Source organism: Conger conger, chromosome 10, assembly GCF_963514075.1.
Source record: "Conger conger chromosome 10, fConCon1.1, whole genome shotgun sequence".
Lineage (NCBI taxonomy): Eukaryota > Metazoa > Chordata > Actinopteri > Anguilliformes > Congridae > Conger > Conger conger.
Genome location: NC_083769.1, coordinates 50,039,183 through 50,054,028, shown reverse-complemented (window position 1 = coordinate 50,054,028; position 14,846 = coordinate 50,039,183). Strand labels below are relative to the sequence as shown.

General features: G+C 47.5%; 1 protein-coding gene across 1 annotated transcript; it reads left to right on the top strand.

Moving 5' to 3' along the window:
• The first annotated feature begins 1,749 nt into the window (after positions 1 to 1,749).
• On the top strand, positions 1,750 to 13,580 carry LOC133138284 (14-3-3 protein beta/alpha-1-like). Its single transcript, XM_061256908.1, has 6 exons — positions 1,750 to 1,901; positions 9,233 to 9,533; positions 10,654 to 10,777; positions 11,321 to 11,484; positions 12,178 to 12,273; positions 12,730 to 13,580. Exons 2-6 carry the CDS (start codon positions 9,240 to 9,242, stop codon positions 12,784 to 12,786), a joined length of 735 nt encoding a protein of 244 aa, XP_061112892.1. The 5' UTR covers positions 1,750 to 1,901; positions 9,233 to 9,239; the 3' UTR covers positions 12,787 to 13,580.
• Positions 13,581 to 14,846: the final 1,266 nt, after the last annotated feature.

Genomic DNA, 14,846 nt, shown 5'->3' with positions numbered 1-14,846 from the left:
TGCTGGTATGTCTCTCTATTCAGAGATTGCTTTGGCCAGCCACACACAGAGAATGCCTTTATCTGTTAAATTAACTAAATTGTTTTGCAGTGGAATTTCCGCGGTTGCAGTTGGCTACAGTTGCACACCGGGGACCGGGGTTCGATTCTCGGTCCTGCCAAAAGCCAAGTTTGGCCGGCTCACGTGGAGCAGCAATAATTGGCTCGCTGCTCCAGAGGGAGGGACTTGGCAGGGTTAGTAGATCGCCGCACGAAACAAGCACCTCGGGCGCCTCGGAATCACGGTTACAGCTTGGGAGGCGAGACGGCTTGAAGAAGGCGTGTCGCTCTCCCGTTGGCCGCTGAGGGACGGGGTGTGGCGGTGTATCTAATACTAGCTCTAATTGAATCAGACGGGGTCCAATTGGCTACCAAATTGGGAGAAAAAGGGGAAGAAATCGGATTAAAAAATTATTTAAAAAAACTTGGGTAAAAATCACTAATTTCTTCAATCTTAGCACAGCAGTAGCTGGGAACATAACTTTCTCAGTAATCTTGAAACCACTTTTTCACCACTCTTAACGGACCTGGTTAGAGCACGAACCTGCCCGCTCTGTTTCTGCAGCGTGTAACCTGCTGCTCTGTTTCTGCAGCGTGTAACCTGCTGCTCTGTTTCTGCAGCCTGTAACCTGCCCACCCTGTTTCTGCAGCCTGTAACCTGCTGCTCTGTTTCTGCAGCGTGTAACCTGCTGCTCTGTTTCTGCAGCCTGTAACCTGCTGCTCTGTTTCTGCAGCCTGTAACCTGCCCGCTCTGTTTCTGCAGCCTGTAACCTGCCCACCCTGTTTCTGCAGCGTGTAACCTGCCCACCCTGTTTCTGCAGCCTGTAACCTGGCTGTCCTGTTTCTGCAGCCTGTAGCCTGGTCAATTTGTTTCTGCAGTGGTGTGCATCCTGCAGTGTGGCCGTGGTTCTGTTCATGAAGGTGTCTGTGGACAGTGGTCACTCACACATCCACACGGGTCGCTGAAGAGTGCAGGTGCTCAGGGCCTCTTCTTCATTGCCAAAACATTTCTTTAGTCCAACTGTCAAGGTTTTCCTTGTCCTACCAGGCCCTTTGCTGTTACTCAGCGGACCAGTTCTTGTTTGTTTTGGTTTGGGTAAGGTTTGGCCTCTGTCTCTGTCTTTTCTTATTCCCTCACCTCATAATGGCTTCCTTGACATTCATTTGCACAAGTGTGGTTCTCGTGCTGACAAACCCCAAAAAGATGAAAAAAATCCATTTGTCCCAAACATTAATGTGCCCTGAAATGGGGGGAGGGGTGTATAAATTACATATCATTACAAATCCCAAATGTAATTGCAAATAACAGTATTATGAAAATGCAGCAAAACATTTCAGCTTCCCATTTGCACCCTTGTTGTATTTTGTAAGTTTGAAAATATTTAGCGCATATAAAAATGTATACAAATCAAGGATTCATTTTCTTTATGTTAGTGTATTTTGATGTCTCTTTCAAAGTTAGGAACACTTACATTTACTCCAGATTTGTTCTTATCTAAAAACATGGAACCTGAAGTGATGAACTAACTTCACTGCACACTGGAATGAATAACGATGAAAAGATTTCGCTGTGATTCTGATGCTCCTCCTAGTAACAGTCACCATGGCAATTGCTGACGTCACTACAGTGGTTACCATGGTTATGATGTCGTAATGACCCCTAAAAAACTGGGTGTGAGACCCCGGAGAGCGCTCACTGTAGTCGGGCGGCGGGGGGAGGGGCGGGGTTTAGAGGAAGCGGAAGTGTCAGTGTAAGCGGAAGTGGTACTGCCCTGAACATCCCAAGCAACGAGACGGAGGACGGAGAGAGACTCCAATTGCATCGTCCACTCATAAAAGCAGGAATTAAAGTACATTATTAATGTGAGTTCCTTAGATCAGGGTTGATTGTGCTCCGTCTTATCAGACGGCCGGGGGGGTATTGGCGGCTCACCTTGACACAATAGTGGGTGTGATCACAGTTAGTGGTCGCTAGCCACCAAGCTAACGGTTTTGGGAGGGAGCTAGAAATTAGCTTGCTAGCACGGGCCTTGGGTGGGAATAGCGATCACAGGAGGGCAAAAAACAAAATGCCTATGGGTAAGGCTTCCTAAACAACCGCGAACGGGTCTAAAATGGTTTCTACCGTAATATTGTCGGAGACAAAGGAGGTATGGCGTAGTTATCCCCCGACGGGCTTGGCTACTTTTTTTGAAGGAAAGGCCGGGCCATTGCGGGTCGTGTTAGCTAAACGTGACGAACAACATTACGTTAATGCAGCAGTGGACATCACAGCCCAGCGCACTCAGCCGCAGAGCAGCGCCCCTGGGCGCGGAAGCCGGGTGGCGAGCCCGGCACCTGATATTTACATATTTTCCATGTAATTGCATGTAGTTCAAGCTGTAAATCATAGGTAGCCTAGGGCGTGTAATTTTGGCGTCGCAGTTGCTTGCGGTTAGCAAGCACGCGTAAGGATTCAGGTGGAGGGGCCGGATTTTAACTAGCGCTGACTGATGCCGAAAATTAGGTTTCTTCTCCGCTATCTAGCTCATGAGCGGCATTATGTGACGGGTATTGGCTAACTAGCATAATAGCTAGCGTATGTGTTCGTGTAAGCTAAGTTAGCTAATAATGTGCATTGTAACCAATGCGTTCGTGCTAACGTAGCTCGTATCTGCTAAGTTATCGCGCAATGCAATGTCTTAAATTACCTGGTGGGTGGTTAATCGATTGCGTCGTTTTGACAGACCTGCTTTTCCAGCGGGTAAACGTTAGCTTGATAACATAAAGGCTATTTTTATACACTCATTACAGATAAAAATGGCTGACGTACATTCATTCTGGGCGAATGGGGTATATTTAATTGATCGCTGGTAGACGTTATTTAGGTGCAGCCATCGATTGCAGCTGCGAACATTAACGCCATGCGCTCTTGCTTTTTTTTTTTTTTTTTTTTTTTTTTTTTCTTCTCAAGCAATCTCGCATAACGGGTTAGCTAAACTTGCTGTGGTCCGGGTATTAAGTTGTTGCCTCACGACTGGTCACACCTAGCTAGTACAGAAAGTGGTGGGTGTTCCGGGTGATGTCCGGTATTCTCGAGTGGAGTGCAGACTGTATCCGGGGGGAGCTCTGACCCCAAAAGCAAGCAAATCTCCCAGCGCTAAAGATAGCGAGGTTCAGTGTGAAAATGTCTTATGACCATTGCGCCCTTAACCATAGCGCGCACACACACACACGCGTTTGATTTACGTGTTGGAGTAGATGTTGTTCTTTGCTTATCTATCGGAAGGGAAAAGAGCCAGATGACGCGATCGAACCGTTATTTTTTTGTTGCATCTCAAACCTGTAAAAAAAAATTAAGAGGTATGTGTGATGGTGATCACCTTACAGCATTGTCGGAAGAAAGCAAAAGAGCCGCGAATAACGTGATTTTCCGAGCCTTATGTAACCATTTTGAGAGCAAACAAGTATAGCTTATATTTAAGTCTCGGTTGTGTGCATAATTATAATACTTGAAAAATCAATCGCGTTTTCGAGGTGAGTGGGTTGCCATGACTCCCAGGAGACGGGCTCTTCCCCTGGCACGTGTCGCTTCTGCGGGCTCCAGCAAATTGTCCATATTTCCGCAGTGCGCTGGACGCATTTAATCAGCCTGATGATCAAGATAGCACAGAAGACTCTTGAATTACGGTTAATTTGTCATCCTTTGAACTTCTGTGGCAAATGAGCGCATCTACAATTTGTCAGATATGTAAGGCTACATCTTGAACATGTTTAAGAGCTTTTAAAATGCGATGAGGTTGTACTACTTTGCGGAAATATATTTAATTCAAATTCATATATTTCTATACATGTTTGTACGACAAATTGAATCTTTTGAGTACAAAAAATGTCAATTGAAAATATAGCCGAGTGAGTGCTGTTTACACTGCGTTTAGGGTGCGTCACCCCTTGATGAGTTCGTCAAAACCTTTAAATCCTAAAGAAGCGTTTGCAGTGTTGCCCTTTCAAGGTTGCACTCCAGACAAATGACATTTAGTTTCATACGTTTATGCAAGAGCAATGGGCTTAGTAATTAGTCCGGGCGGTGCCAGTTTGCAGTGCCGTTGCCGTCTCGGATCTGATGTGCTGACGGCCTTGTGGGTGTGTGCGGATAACCTTTAGTCTGGGTGTTCATATAAAATGAGCGGTGTGGTGAAATATTGCAGTGTTTCCTGCGGCGACTTGAGCACACTGGGGAATGTGAGCCGTGCAGTGCTGCACCTCGAAGGACCTGCAGGCACTTCCTGTATCCTGAGAGAGTGAACGAGGAAGTGTATTCCTTCAGACGAGGAACGGGCTTCAGAGCAGTGGTCTGTACAGCTGAACGGGCTTCAGAGCAGTGGTCTGTACAGCTGAACGGGCTTCAGAACAGTGGTCTGTACAGCTGAACGGGCTTCAGAGCAGTGGTATGTACAGCTGAACAGGCTTCAGAGCTTCAGAGCAGCAGTATGTACAGCTGAACAGGCTTCAGAGCTTCAGAGCAGCAGTATGTACAGCTGAACAGGCTTCAGAGCAGTGGCATGTACAGCTGAACAGGCTTCAGAGCAGTGGCATGTACGGCTGAATGGGCTTCAGAGCTTCAGAGCAGCAGTATGTGCAGCTGAACAGGCTTCAGAGCAGTGGCATGTACAGCTGAACGGGCTTCAGAGCAGTGGCATGTACAGCTGAACGGGCTTCAGAGCAGTGGCATGTACAGCTGAATGGGCTTCAGAGCAGTGGCATGTACAGCTGAACGGGCTTCAGAGCAGTGGCATGTACAGCTGAATGGGCTTCAGAGCAGTGGCATGTACAGCTGAACGGGCTTCAGAGCAGTGGCATGTACAGCTGAACGGGCTTCAGAGCAGTGGCATGTACAGCTGAATGGGCTTCAGAGCAGTGGCATGTACAGCTGAACGGGCTTCAGAGCAGTGGCATGTACAGCTGAATGGGCTTCAGAGCAGTGGCATGTACAGCTGAACGGGCTTCAGAGCAGTGGCATGTACAGCTGAACGGGCTTCAGAGCAGTGGCATGTACAGCTGAATGGGCTTCAGAGCAGTGGCATGTACAGCTGAACGGGCTTCAGAGCAGTGGCATGTACAGCTGAACGGGCTTCAGAGCAGTGGCATGTACAGCTGAATGGGCTTCAGAGCAGTGGCATGTACAGCTGAACGGGCTTCAGAGCAGTGGTACGTGAGCCAGGTGTGTTCTTACCACTTCTGGGGTCACTTGCTCCTGAGCCCCCTGTGAAAGAGCAGGTTTGTGTGAAAGAGCGGGTTTGTGTGAAAGAGCGGGTTTGTGTGAAAGAGCGGGTTTGTGTGAAAGAGCGGGTTTGTGTGAAAGAGCAGGTTTGTGTGAAAGAGCAGGTTTGTGTGAAAGAGCAGGTTTGTGTGAAAGAGCAGGTTTGTGTGAAAGAGCAGGTTTGTGTCAGTCCCACGGAGTTCATTCACAGTGCAGCGGCGGACACCGTTTCTGTTGTTTCGGCACTTCGGATTTGAAATACGATGAATATTCGGTTTTAGCTTTAATTTGAGTGTATTTAAATGAATATCGGGTGGTCCGTGTAGCTATTGCAGCCTTTTCTATAGTCCCTTCATTTTAGGGGATCAAAAGTAATGGGACAGCTGGCTGCTCTGCTGTGTGTCTGTGCCTCCCTCATTGTATCGTGCACAAGAAAGCTAACACGTCCAGACTTGATTGTTAGTGGAATTTGTATGTGGACTGTAGCTGCTGCCTCAACATGCTGTCACAAGGCTGAACAATCAGAATACATGGAACCCAGACAAAGCCAAAACCTTGGATTTTGTCAAAATCAACCATTTGGTACCTTGAAGCAAGAACGCACCAAGTGAGCTCGGCAACGGCAGACGACCTGGCAGACCACGGAAGCGCCAGGCTGAAGAACCAAGTTTCCGTTGTGAAGAGAAACCCTGTTTCAACTGTCAAACGGAAGAACACTCCCCAGAACGCTCACTCCTGCGACGAGAAGACCACATCAGCATGTCCTCAGAGAGTTCACAAGATGCAAATCGGTAAGCCTCAGGAACAGAACGTCCAGATTAGAGTTTGCTACGAAGTACGTTCAAGAAATCATTGATTGTGATGGGATGGGGTTTAACCTGCACCAAGGTGATGGAAAGGGGGGAATTCGAGAGAAAGGATCTAAAGCCCCCCCCCCCCCCCCCCCCCCAGCTGTGGAGGTTGTGTTATGACTTAGGCATGTGTGGCTGCCACTGGAACTGGCTCACTTGTGTTCACTGATGATGTGACACTGGAACTGGCTCACTTGTGTTCACTGATGATGTGACACTGGAACTGGCTCACTTGTGTTCACTGATGATGTGACACTGGAACTGGCTCACTTGTGTTCACTGATGATGTGACACTGGAACTGGCTCACTTGTGTTCACTGATGATGTGACAGCTGACAGTGGCAGCAGGATGAATTCTGAAGTGTACAGAAATATCTGCTCAGATCCAAGCTAAGGCCTCAAAACTCATTGGATGGCGTTTCACCTTGCAGCAGGACAATGACCTTAAACACACTGCTCAAGCAACCAATAATTTTTTATTATTTTAATTTTTTTTCCCCCCAACGCTAAAACGTGGAATGTTCCTGGCTGGCCATGTCAATCACCCATCCTGAATCCAAATGAACATTCGTTTCACTTGCTGAAGACAAGACTGAAGGCAAAATTCCCCAGAAGAAAGCAAGCTATGAAGATGGCTGCAGTCCAGGCCTGGCAGAGAATCACCAGGGAAGATGCCCGGCATCTGATTATATCTGGTGGCTTCAGGCAGTCGTCGAATGCAAAGGATTAACAACGAAGTACTAAATGGCAACTATTTTGGCGTGTTAATTTGTCCAATTATGAATGTGCTTCTGGGAGTTGGGGTCATTGTGGTGTATTAGGACTCCTTATTGGATGCAACGCTATCACGTGATTGTGTGCGTAACGATTTTTGCATAAGTGTTCGCATTCATATTCTTGGTGGTACTTGCCTGTCGGCTAAGGAAGTTATTACTGCAAGCTGTGTTCCTAGCTAGCGCAAGTAACAAAACCAAAGAAAGCAAGGGCAGTGTTAAAATGCTAACGGGCACATTCAGGCTACCTCTAGCTACCTAACTGGCAAACATTAGCAAAAGCGCATGTATATAGCACATAACAGTTGTCCACCTAGCTAGCGAGTGCTGCCTCATGTGTAGCATAATTTACAAATGCATGCTATGTCCTAACTTCTTCAATAGGTTTGTAGAGTGTATCCACCGAGCTAGCTAATGCTAGTGCCTACTGCAGTTGACAACTTATTGCTATAAACACTGCAATAGGTTTAAGTGTGGCTAAACAGCGAGATGCTAAATTGTGTCAGTCAGGTGACAGAACTATGGTCTACTGTAGGAAGGACTTGTTGGCAGATTGAACATCCACTCAGTCTCCAGGCTTCCATTAGTGTCTGTGGCATTCAGCACGAGTGGGTGGTGAGTTTTTAAAAAAATATATATGTATGGAATGTTTTAAGTCGGTGTTCTAGAACTCCCGTTGTTTTGCCAGTAGCGATTGTTACATCAGCATTAGAATGTTCCGGTCAGAGCACTCTAATCTCATGTCCGTGACCTCACTCCTGCAAGGGCGCGAGGGCAGCCAGCAGAGAGTGCCTGAGAGGGGAGGTCAGAGGGATTGTGATTACAATAGTAATTTGACTTTTACATGAACATATTGTCGACTGTAAGTGTCCTTTAGTGCCATGTACGAACAATTTATGTTCCTTTAAAACTCACATTTCACTTTCATCGATAACCGTGACCCCCAACAGCACCGAAAACGGTAAAATTAGACTTGAGTGTTCCATTGTTTGCACTGACTGACTGGGGCAGCCTCAATGGCTCTTACTGGATGATGTTATGTTTGAAGTATGGAGTATGCATTTTGAAGTATGCAGTAGGGAAGTTTGAACTGCATTCTGACTGATAGCCAGGTCAGTATTTTCAATGGATACCATTTGATCGATCAAGTGTTCCTCGTGCTGTAGTATTATGTGTCTGCCACAAGGTGGTGACAAAGCCATCCATTATAATGTCGAGCCGGTGATAGAATGGCTCGCTCCATCTTAGTTTGACCTGCATTGAACATTAGCAGGTACTCTTAACAATACTGAGTCTGTCTGTTTCTGAACTGTAATAGTTAGCTGGCTCACTACCTAGCTATTTGAATGCTGTTTTACATGTAGCTCAGGTTAGCATATAACATGGACAATAAAATACATTTCAGTTACATTTCCACTATTCATGAGGAATTTTAATTGGATTACAACGACGTGCACACGCAAACTCCAGCATCATTTCAATCAGCGGAATTACACATTTAATTCATGTTGCACTTTTTTTCTGAACCTCGTGCAATTTTAGCTGCTACTTCCAATTGGTCGACTGTTAGCTTGACCTCATTGGTCCTTCCCACAATGTGGAGACTACTACTTGCTTGTTTGTAATGAGAATCTTATTGTTTTTGAATGGGGGGAAATGTGGTAAACTGGTGTTACAGTGGAGGAAGACCGATGTCCAGCATTATCTCCTGCAGTGTGCTCTGCGGTTGCTCTCAGCTGATTGAATAATGGTTCATCGTTGATAAGAACGCTGATGGATTAATTGGATTCTTAAACGGTAACGTGTCACTAGACCATTTCAGATTAGAGAGACTTTTCCTCTGTCGTCAGATAGATCCTCTGGACTGGAGGAAAGTTAACTTTTATCGGTCATGTCGTAGATTTCATTGTTATCAGTTGATTGTTATTGATTTCATCGGCATCGATGATAGTTTCATTTTAGTGTTGAACGGTTAAATTTCGATAAGTTACAGACCGATATAATGGATAACCTAACATTGGCGATTAGTATATTCATAGGTCATATAGTAGATGATTTTAAGCTTTATCGGCTTTATCAATCGTTTTAATGGCCGATTAATCGATTAAAATTTTACTGTTAAGCGGTTCAATTTCAACACACGATTTCAACGGTTAACCTAGCATCGGCGATTAGATTGTATATCGGCGGGAGAGACAAATCCCCCTCGACTGGAGGAAAGTTCATTTTCACAGGCCACGTAGCGTTGTAGGTTTTTAAGCTCGTCGGTTAGTCATTTTTCAAATGGATTTGATTGGCGATTGGTGGGTTGACTGCGGTGTGCGTCCGCAGTGAGAACATGGACAAGAGCGACCTGGTGCAGAAGGCCAAGCTGTCGGAGCAGGCGGAGCGCTACGACGACATGGCGGCCGCCATGAAGTCCGTGACGGAGCAGGGGCAGGAGCTGTCCAATGAGGAGCGGAACCTGCTGTCCGTGGCCTACAAGAACGTGGTGGGGGCGCGGCGCTCGTCCTGGAGGGTGATCTCCAGCATCGAGCAGAAGACCGAGGGCAACGAGAAGAAGCAGCAGATGTCCCGCGAGTACCGCGTGAAGATCGAGACCGAGCTGCAGGACATCTGCAACGACGTGCTGGTGAGGCCACACACACACACACACACACACACTCACTCATCTGCAACGACGTGCTGGTGAGGCCACACACACACACTCATCTGCAACGACGTGCTGGTGAGGGAGGCCACGCACACGCACGCACACACACACACACACACACTCATCTGCAACGACGTGCTGGTGAGGCCACGCACACACACTCATCTGCAACGACGTGCTGGTGAGGGAGGCCACACACACACACACACACACACACACACACTCATCTGCAACGATGTGCTGGTGAGGGAGGCCACGCACACACACACACACACACTCATCTGCAACGACGTGCTGGTGAGGGAGGCCGCACACACACACACACGCACACACACACAGACACGCACGCACACACTCTGCATCACTCATCTGCAACGACGTGCTGGTGAGGGAGGCCACACACACACACACACACACTCATCTGCAACGACGTGCTGGTGAGGGAGGCCACACGCACACACACACAGACACGCACGCACACACTCTGCATCACTCATCTGCAACGACGTGCTGGTGAGGGAGGCCGCACACACACACACACACACACACACGCGTATATGCTCTCACACACACGCACACACACACACACACACACACACACGCACAGACACGCACGCACACACACTCTGCATCACTCATCTGCAACGACGTGCTGGTGAGGGAGGCCGCACACACACACACACACACACACGCGTATATGCTCTCACACACACGCACACACGCACACGCACACACACACACACACACGCACACACACACACACACACACACACACACACACACACACACACGCGCGTATGTGCTCTCTCACACACACACACGCGTGCACACACCGACACAGACACTGGCACGCACACACGCACGGACACACACACGCACGGACACACACACACACACACACACACACACACATGCACAGGCACAGACTCAAGCTCATGACTGCTCGCAGTCTGTGACGCACAGACCTCCAGGTGCCGCTCTGCCAGGCCTGCACTGCGGCGGCCATCTTGGGGGCTGTTCTCTTCAGCAGATGGAACGCGTGCATCTGTGTAAAAGAAGCTCTGACTGATGTGAGGTGTGTTCTGTCCTCCTCCCACAGGGACTCCTGGACAAGTACCTGATCGCGAACGCCTCTCAGGCAGAGAGCAAGGTGTTCTACCTGAAGATGAAAGGGGATTACTTCAGGTACCTGTCTGAGGTGGCTGCAGGAGATCAGAAGAAGGGTGAGTCTGATCGCCTGTGACTGTGGCTCTGCCGCTTTCTTATTGGGCAGAGTGCAGCTGGGCGGGGTCAATGTGGGGCACTGCTGCATTCTGGGTCATTAATACCACCCACAAAAAGCTTTCAGACAAGAAGGGTTAAGAACCAGAAATAATTTTGCCAGTGACCGAAGCAGGCCTAATTATAATTGTTATATTTATTATATCATTACATATTTTAATATTCTCCCTGTTTTAACAGTAAAAAAAAACTCTAATATTTAAGAAAGCAAAAAACGTAAAAAAAAAAAAAAAAAAAAGTAAAAAAAAAAAAAAATGTATTAAGTAAAAGAGAAAAATGTATGGTTTTTGAATTACTTTATAAACTGTCAAAAAAAACCACTTGAAGAAATATTTTGTAATATGTGAAAAGACCACAATGGTCAACAGCTTAATGGGTAATGGTATGCAATACTTACTTCTGTTCTCACTTCTCATGAATGAAGAATAAAAATGGTGGTTAAAAACTTAAGAGCAAGTGTTAAAATGTTTTATTTAACCCCTCAGAGACGGTGGAGAACTCCCAGGTAGCGTACAGGGAGGCTTTCAGCATCAGCAAGCAGGAGATGCAGCCCACCCACCCCATCCGCCTGGGCCTGGCCCTCAACTTCTCCGTCTTCTACTACGAGATCCTCAACTCCCCTGAGCAGGCCTGCACCCTGGCCAAGGCGGTGAGCCCCGACCCCGGCTACACAACCTGCAGCTACACAACATGCTACACAACATGCAGCTACACAACCTGCTACACAACATGCAGCTACACAACCTGCTACACAACCTGCAGCTACACAACCTGCAGCTACACAACATGCTACACAACATGCAGCTACACAACATGCTACACAACCTGCAGCTACACAACATGCTACACAACATGCAGCTACACAACATGCTACACAACCTGCAGCTACACAACATGCTACACAACCTGCAGCTACACAACATGCTACACAACCTGCAGCTACACAACATGCAGCTACACAACATGCTACACAACATGCAGCTACACAACATGCCGCTACACAACATGCCGCTACACAACATGCCGCTACACAACATGCCGCTACACAACATGCAGCTACACAACATGCAGCTACACAACATGCTACACAACCTGCAGCTACACAACATGCAGCTACACAACATGCAGCTACACAACATGCTACAGAACATGCAGCTACACAGCTACACAACCTGCTACACAACCTGCAGCTACACAACATGCTACACAACCTGCAGCAACACAACATGCTACACAACCTGCTACACAACCTGCAGCAACACAACCCTCTCATATAGCCCACACTGCAGCTACACAACCTGCAGCTACTGCATGACAGCCGTTGTTTTTCACCTCTTTCCAGGCGTTTGATGAAGCCATCGCCGAACTCGACACCTTGAACGAGGATTCGTACAAAGACAGCACCCTGATCATGCAGCTACTAAGGGACAACCTCACCGTAAGTCTGAGCCTGTAGCCTAGTGACTAAGGTACATGACTGGTGCAGCCTGTAGCCTAGGGGCTAAGGTACATGACTGGGGCAGCCTGTAGCCTAGGGGCTAAGGTACATGTCTGGGGCAGCCTGTAGCCTAGTGGCTATGGTACATGACTGGTGCAGCCTGTAGCCTAGTGGCTATGGTACATGACTGGTGCAGCCTGTAGCCTAGGGGCTAAGGTACATGTCTGGGGCAGCCTGTAGCCTAGGGGCTAAGTTGCATGACTGGGACCCGGTGGTGAAGCCCCAGTGTAGCTACAGTAAAGTCAGTGCAGCTATTGGGCCCTTGAGCAAGGCCCTTAACCCCTCATTGCTCTGCGGGGGGGGGGTGGTATTGTCTCTTGCTTGCTAATCAACTGTAAGTGGTTTTGGCTAGAAGTGTCGGCTGCAAGTGTAATGTGGGACTCTTCCTCTTCACAGCTGTGGACATCGGAAAACCAGGGTGAGGAAGGGGAGGCTGGCGAGGGGGAGAACTAACTGCGCTGACCTCCGATCCAGCCACCCTCTCTCTCCCTCTCCCTCTCTCCCTCTCTCTTTCTCTCTAACACACATCCCCCCATTCCATCATCCAGCTCTGCCCCTCTGTGACGAGCAGCATGAATTGTACCCGACCTTGCGGTTGTGCCCCCCCTCCGACCCCCTGAGGTGACAGGGTAACATCCCCCGTAGTCTCTTTCTGCCCTCTGTCAATTAACCCCCCCCCCCCCCCCCCGTTTAAACGTAGAAAACCATTCGCTTTTCTACCTTTTTCTTTCTTTTGTTTGGATTTTAGTTTTGTTTTTTTGTTTTTTTTTTTTGGTTCCTGATCCTCATTCATGATTCCATTTTTTAAAAAAATATTTCCATTCACATAGAAGGTTATTGCTTTTCCATCGTTCTGATTTCCTTTTTAATTTTTTTTTGTTGTCAGTTTTCATTTCCTTTTCATTTTATTTTTTCGTTTATTATTATTTTTAATTTTTTTTTTTTTTTTGTGTAATTCGTCATGGTATTTGCAGGTTTTATTGTAAGGTTATTAAAGTGGCAGTTTATTTTCACCAAACACTGTGATGCTTAGTTTTGTGTTTCCTTCCCCATGTGACTCTCCCCTCCCTCCCTCTCTGTGTAGGTACACACACACGTATGTAAATGTAACTCTGGGCTGGATGTGCGTAGGTGGCACAGCAGCGCAGGAGGGAGAAACTGCCTGTATTGTGACACTGACACTGGCTATACTGCTGTGTAATTATGTTCACAATTTCACCGAGGAAATAAAATCTGCTTAAGCTAAAGGGACCCCATGTTTCAGCGTTACAGATCCGTCCTTTTCGTTAAACCGCCCGTCTGAACACGGCTGTGACAACGACAGGGCCGTGATAAAGACGGGCAGTCGGCATACAGGGGAAACTTTACTCTGTGACTTTTTTAAAAACATTTTCTTTGCAAATGAAGTCTGATAAATGTAACCTGTTTCTTGGTGTGAGGGGTGGAGGGGTTGTACTGTTGTGAACGTACTTGTAAATGATCCAACAAGAGGTTGTGTAATCTTTCCAAACAGGGTTTCTCAAAACTACAGGGGTACTAGAGATAACTTTTGAGGTCCAAATCATGATTTAAACTGAAATCTGGAAGGAGCCTTTCCATGACCGACCTATGCAAGTGACTGAGAGCTTGCGTACGTAACGGACTGAGTGCTCGAGAGCTTGCGTGCGTGACGGACTGAGTGCTCGAGAGCTTGCGTGCGTAACGGACTGAGTGCTCGAGAGCTTGCGTGCGTAACGGACTGAGTGCTCGAGAGCTTGCGTACGTGATGGTTGGAGTGCTCGAGAGCTTGCGTACGTGATGGTTGGAGTGCTCGAGAGCTGGCGTACATGATGGTTGGAGTTGATGGTTGGAGTGCTCGAGAGCTTGCGTACGTGGCAGTTGGAGTGCTCGAGAGCTGGCGTACGTGATGGTTGGAGTTGATGGTTGGAGTGCTCGAGAGCTTGCGTACGTGACGGTTGGAGTGCTCGAGAGCTTGCGTACGTGACGGTTGGAGTGGACACGTGCTTGCTGAGGCTGTCTTCATGGCATAGTTTGGCCTCTGACACATGCAGTCAGGAGGCAGCAGGTCAGAGGAGATTTAACGCCCTGGAATAATCAGGAATCCGAGGTCACTCAGTGTCACAATACCCAACCACTGTCATTAACATTCTGCTTTAGGTGTAGAGACTACCTATCCCTGTCCATCCTACGGAGGCCTGCTTCTATCCTCTTTCACTCACACACACACACACACACACAAACATACTGTACACTCAGAAACATACACACACAAGGACAAGTCCCTTTTTTTTGCTGAACAAAATGGCAGTTAATATTTTACGCTTGATTTTTAAAAATGCAGTGGTGAATGTGGAGAGCGTCTGTATATCTGGTACCTCTTCTTGCTTTGTTTCTACTGGCCAGTATTCTGCCTGAAGTCTGCTTCTGTGATGGTTTCATCGCCTAGTGCGCACGTAGTTGTGAACGTTTAGAATAGCTGGGGAAAAATAGATTTAAAAAAAAATGAGCCCAAA

What these genes read in the sequence shown, in the direction of transcription:
- LOC133138284 (XM_061256908.1), top strand. Translation starts at nt 9,240, where the DNA reads ATGGACAAGAGCGACCTGGTGCAGAAGGCCAAGCTGTCGGAGCAGGCG. An exon ending in TGCAGGAGATCAGAAGAAGG is followed by an intron (nt 10,778 to 11,320) that starts GTGAGTCTGATC and finishes TTAACCCCTCAG; the next exon opens with AGACGGTGGAGAACTCCCAG. An exon ending in TACTAAGGGACAACCTCACC is followed by an intron (nt 12,274 to 12,729) that starts GTAAGTCTGAGC and finishes TCCTCTTCACAG; the next exon opens with CTGTGGACATCGGAAAACCA.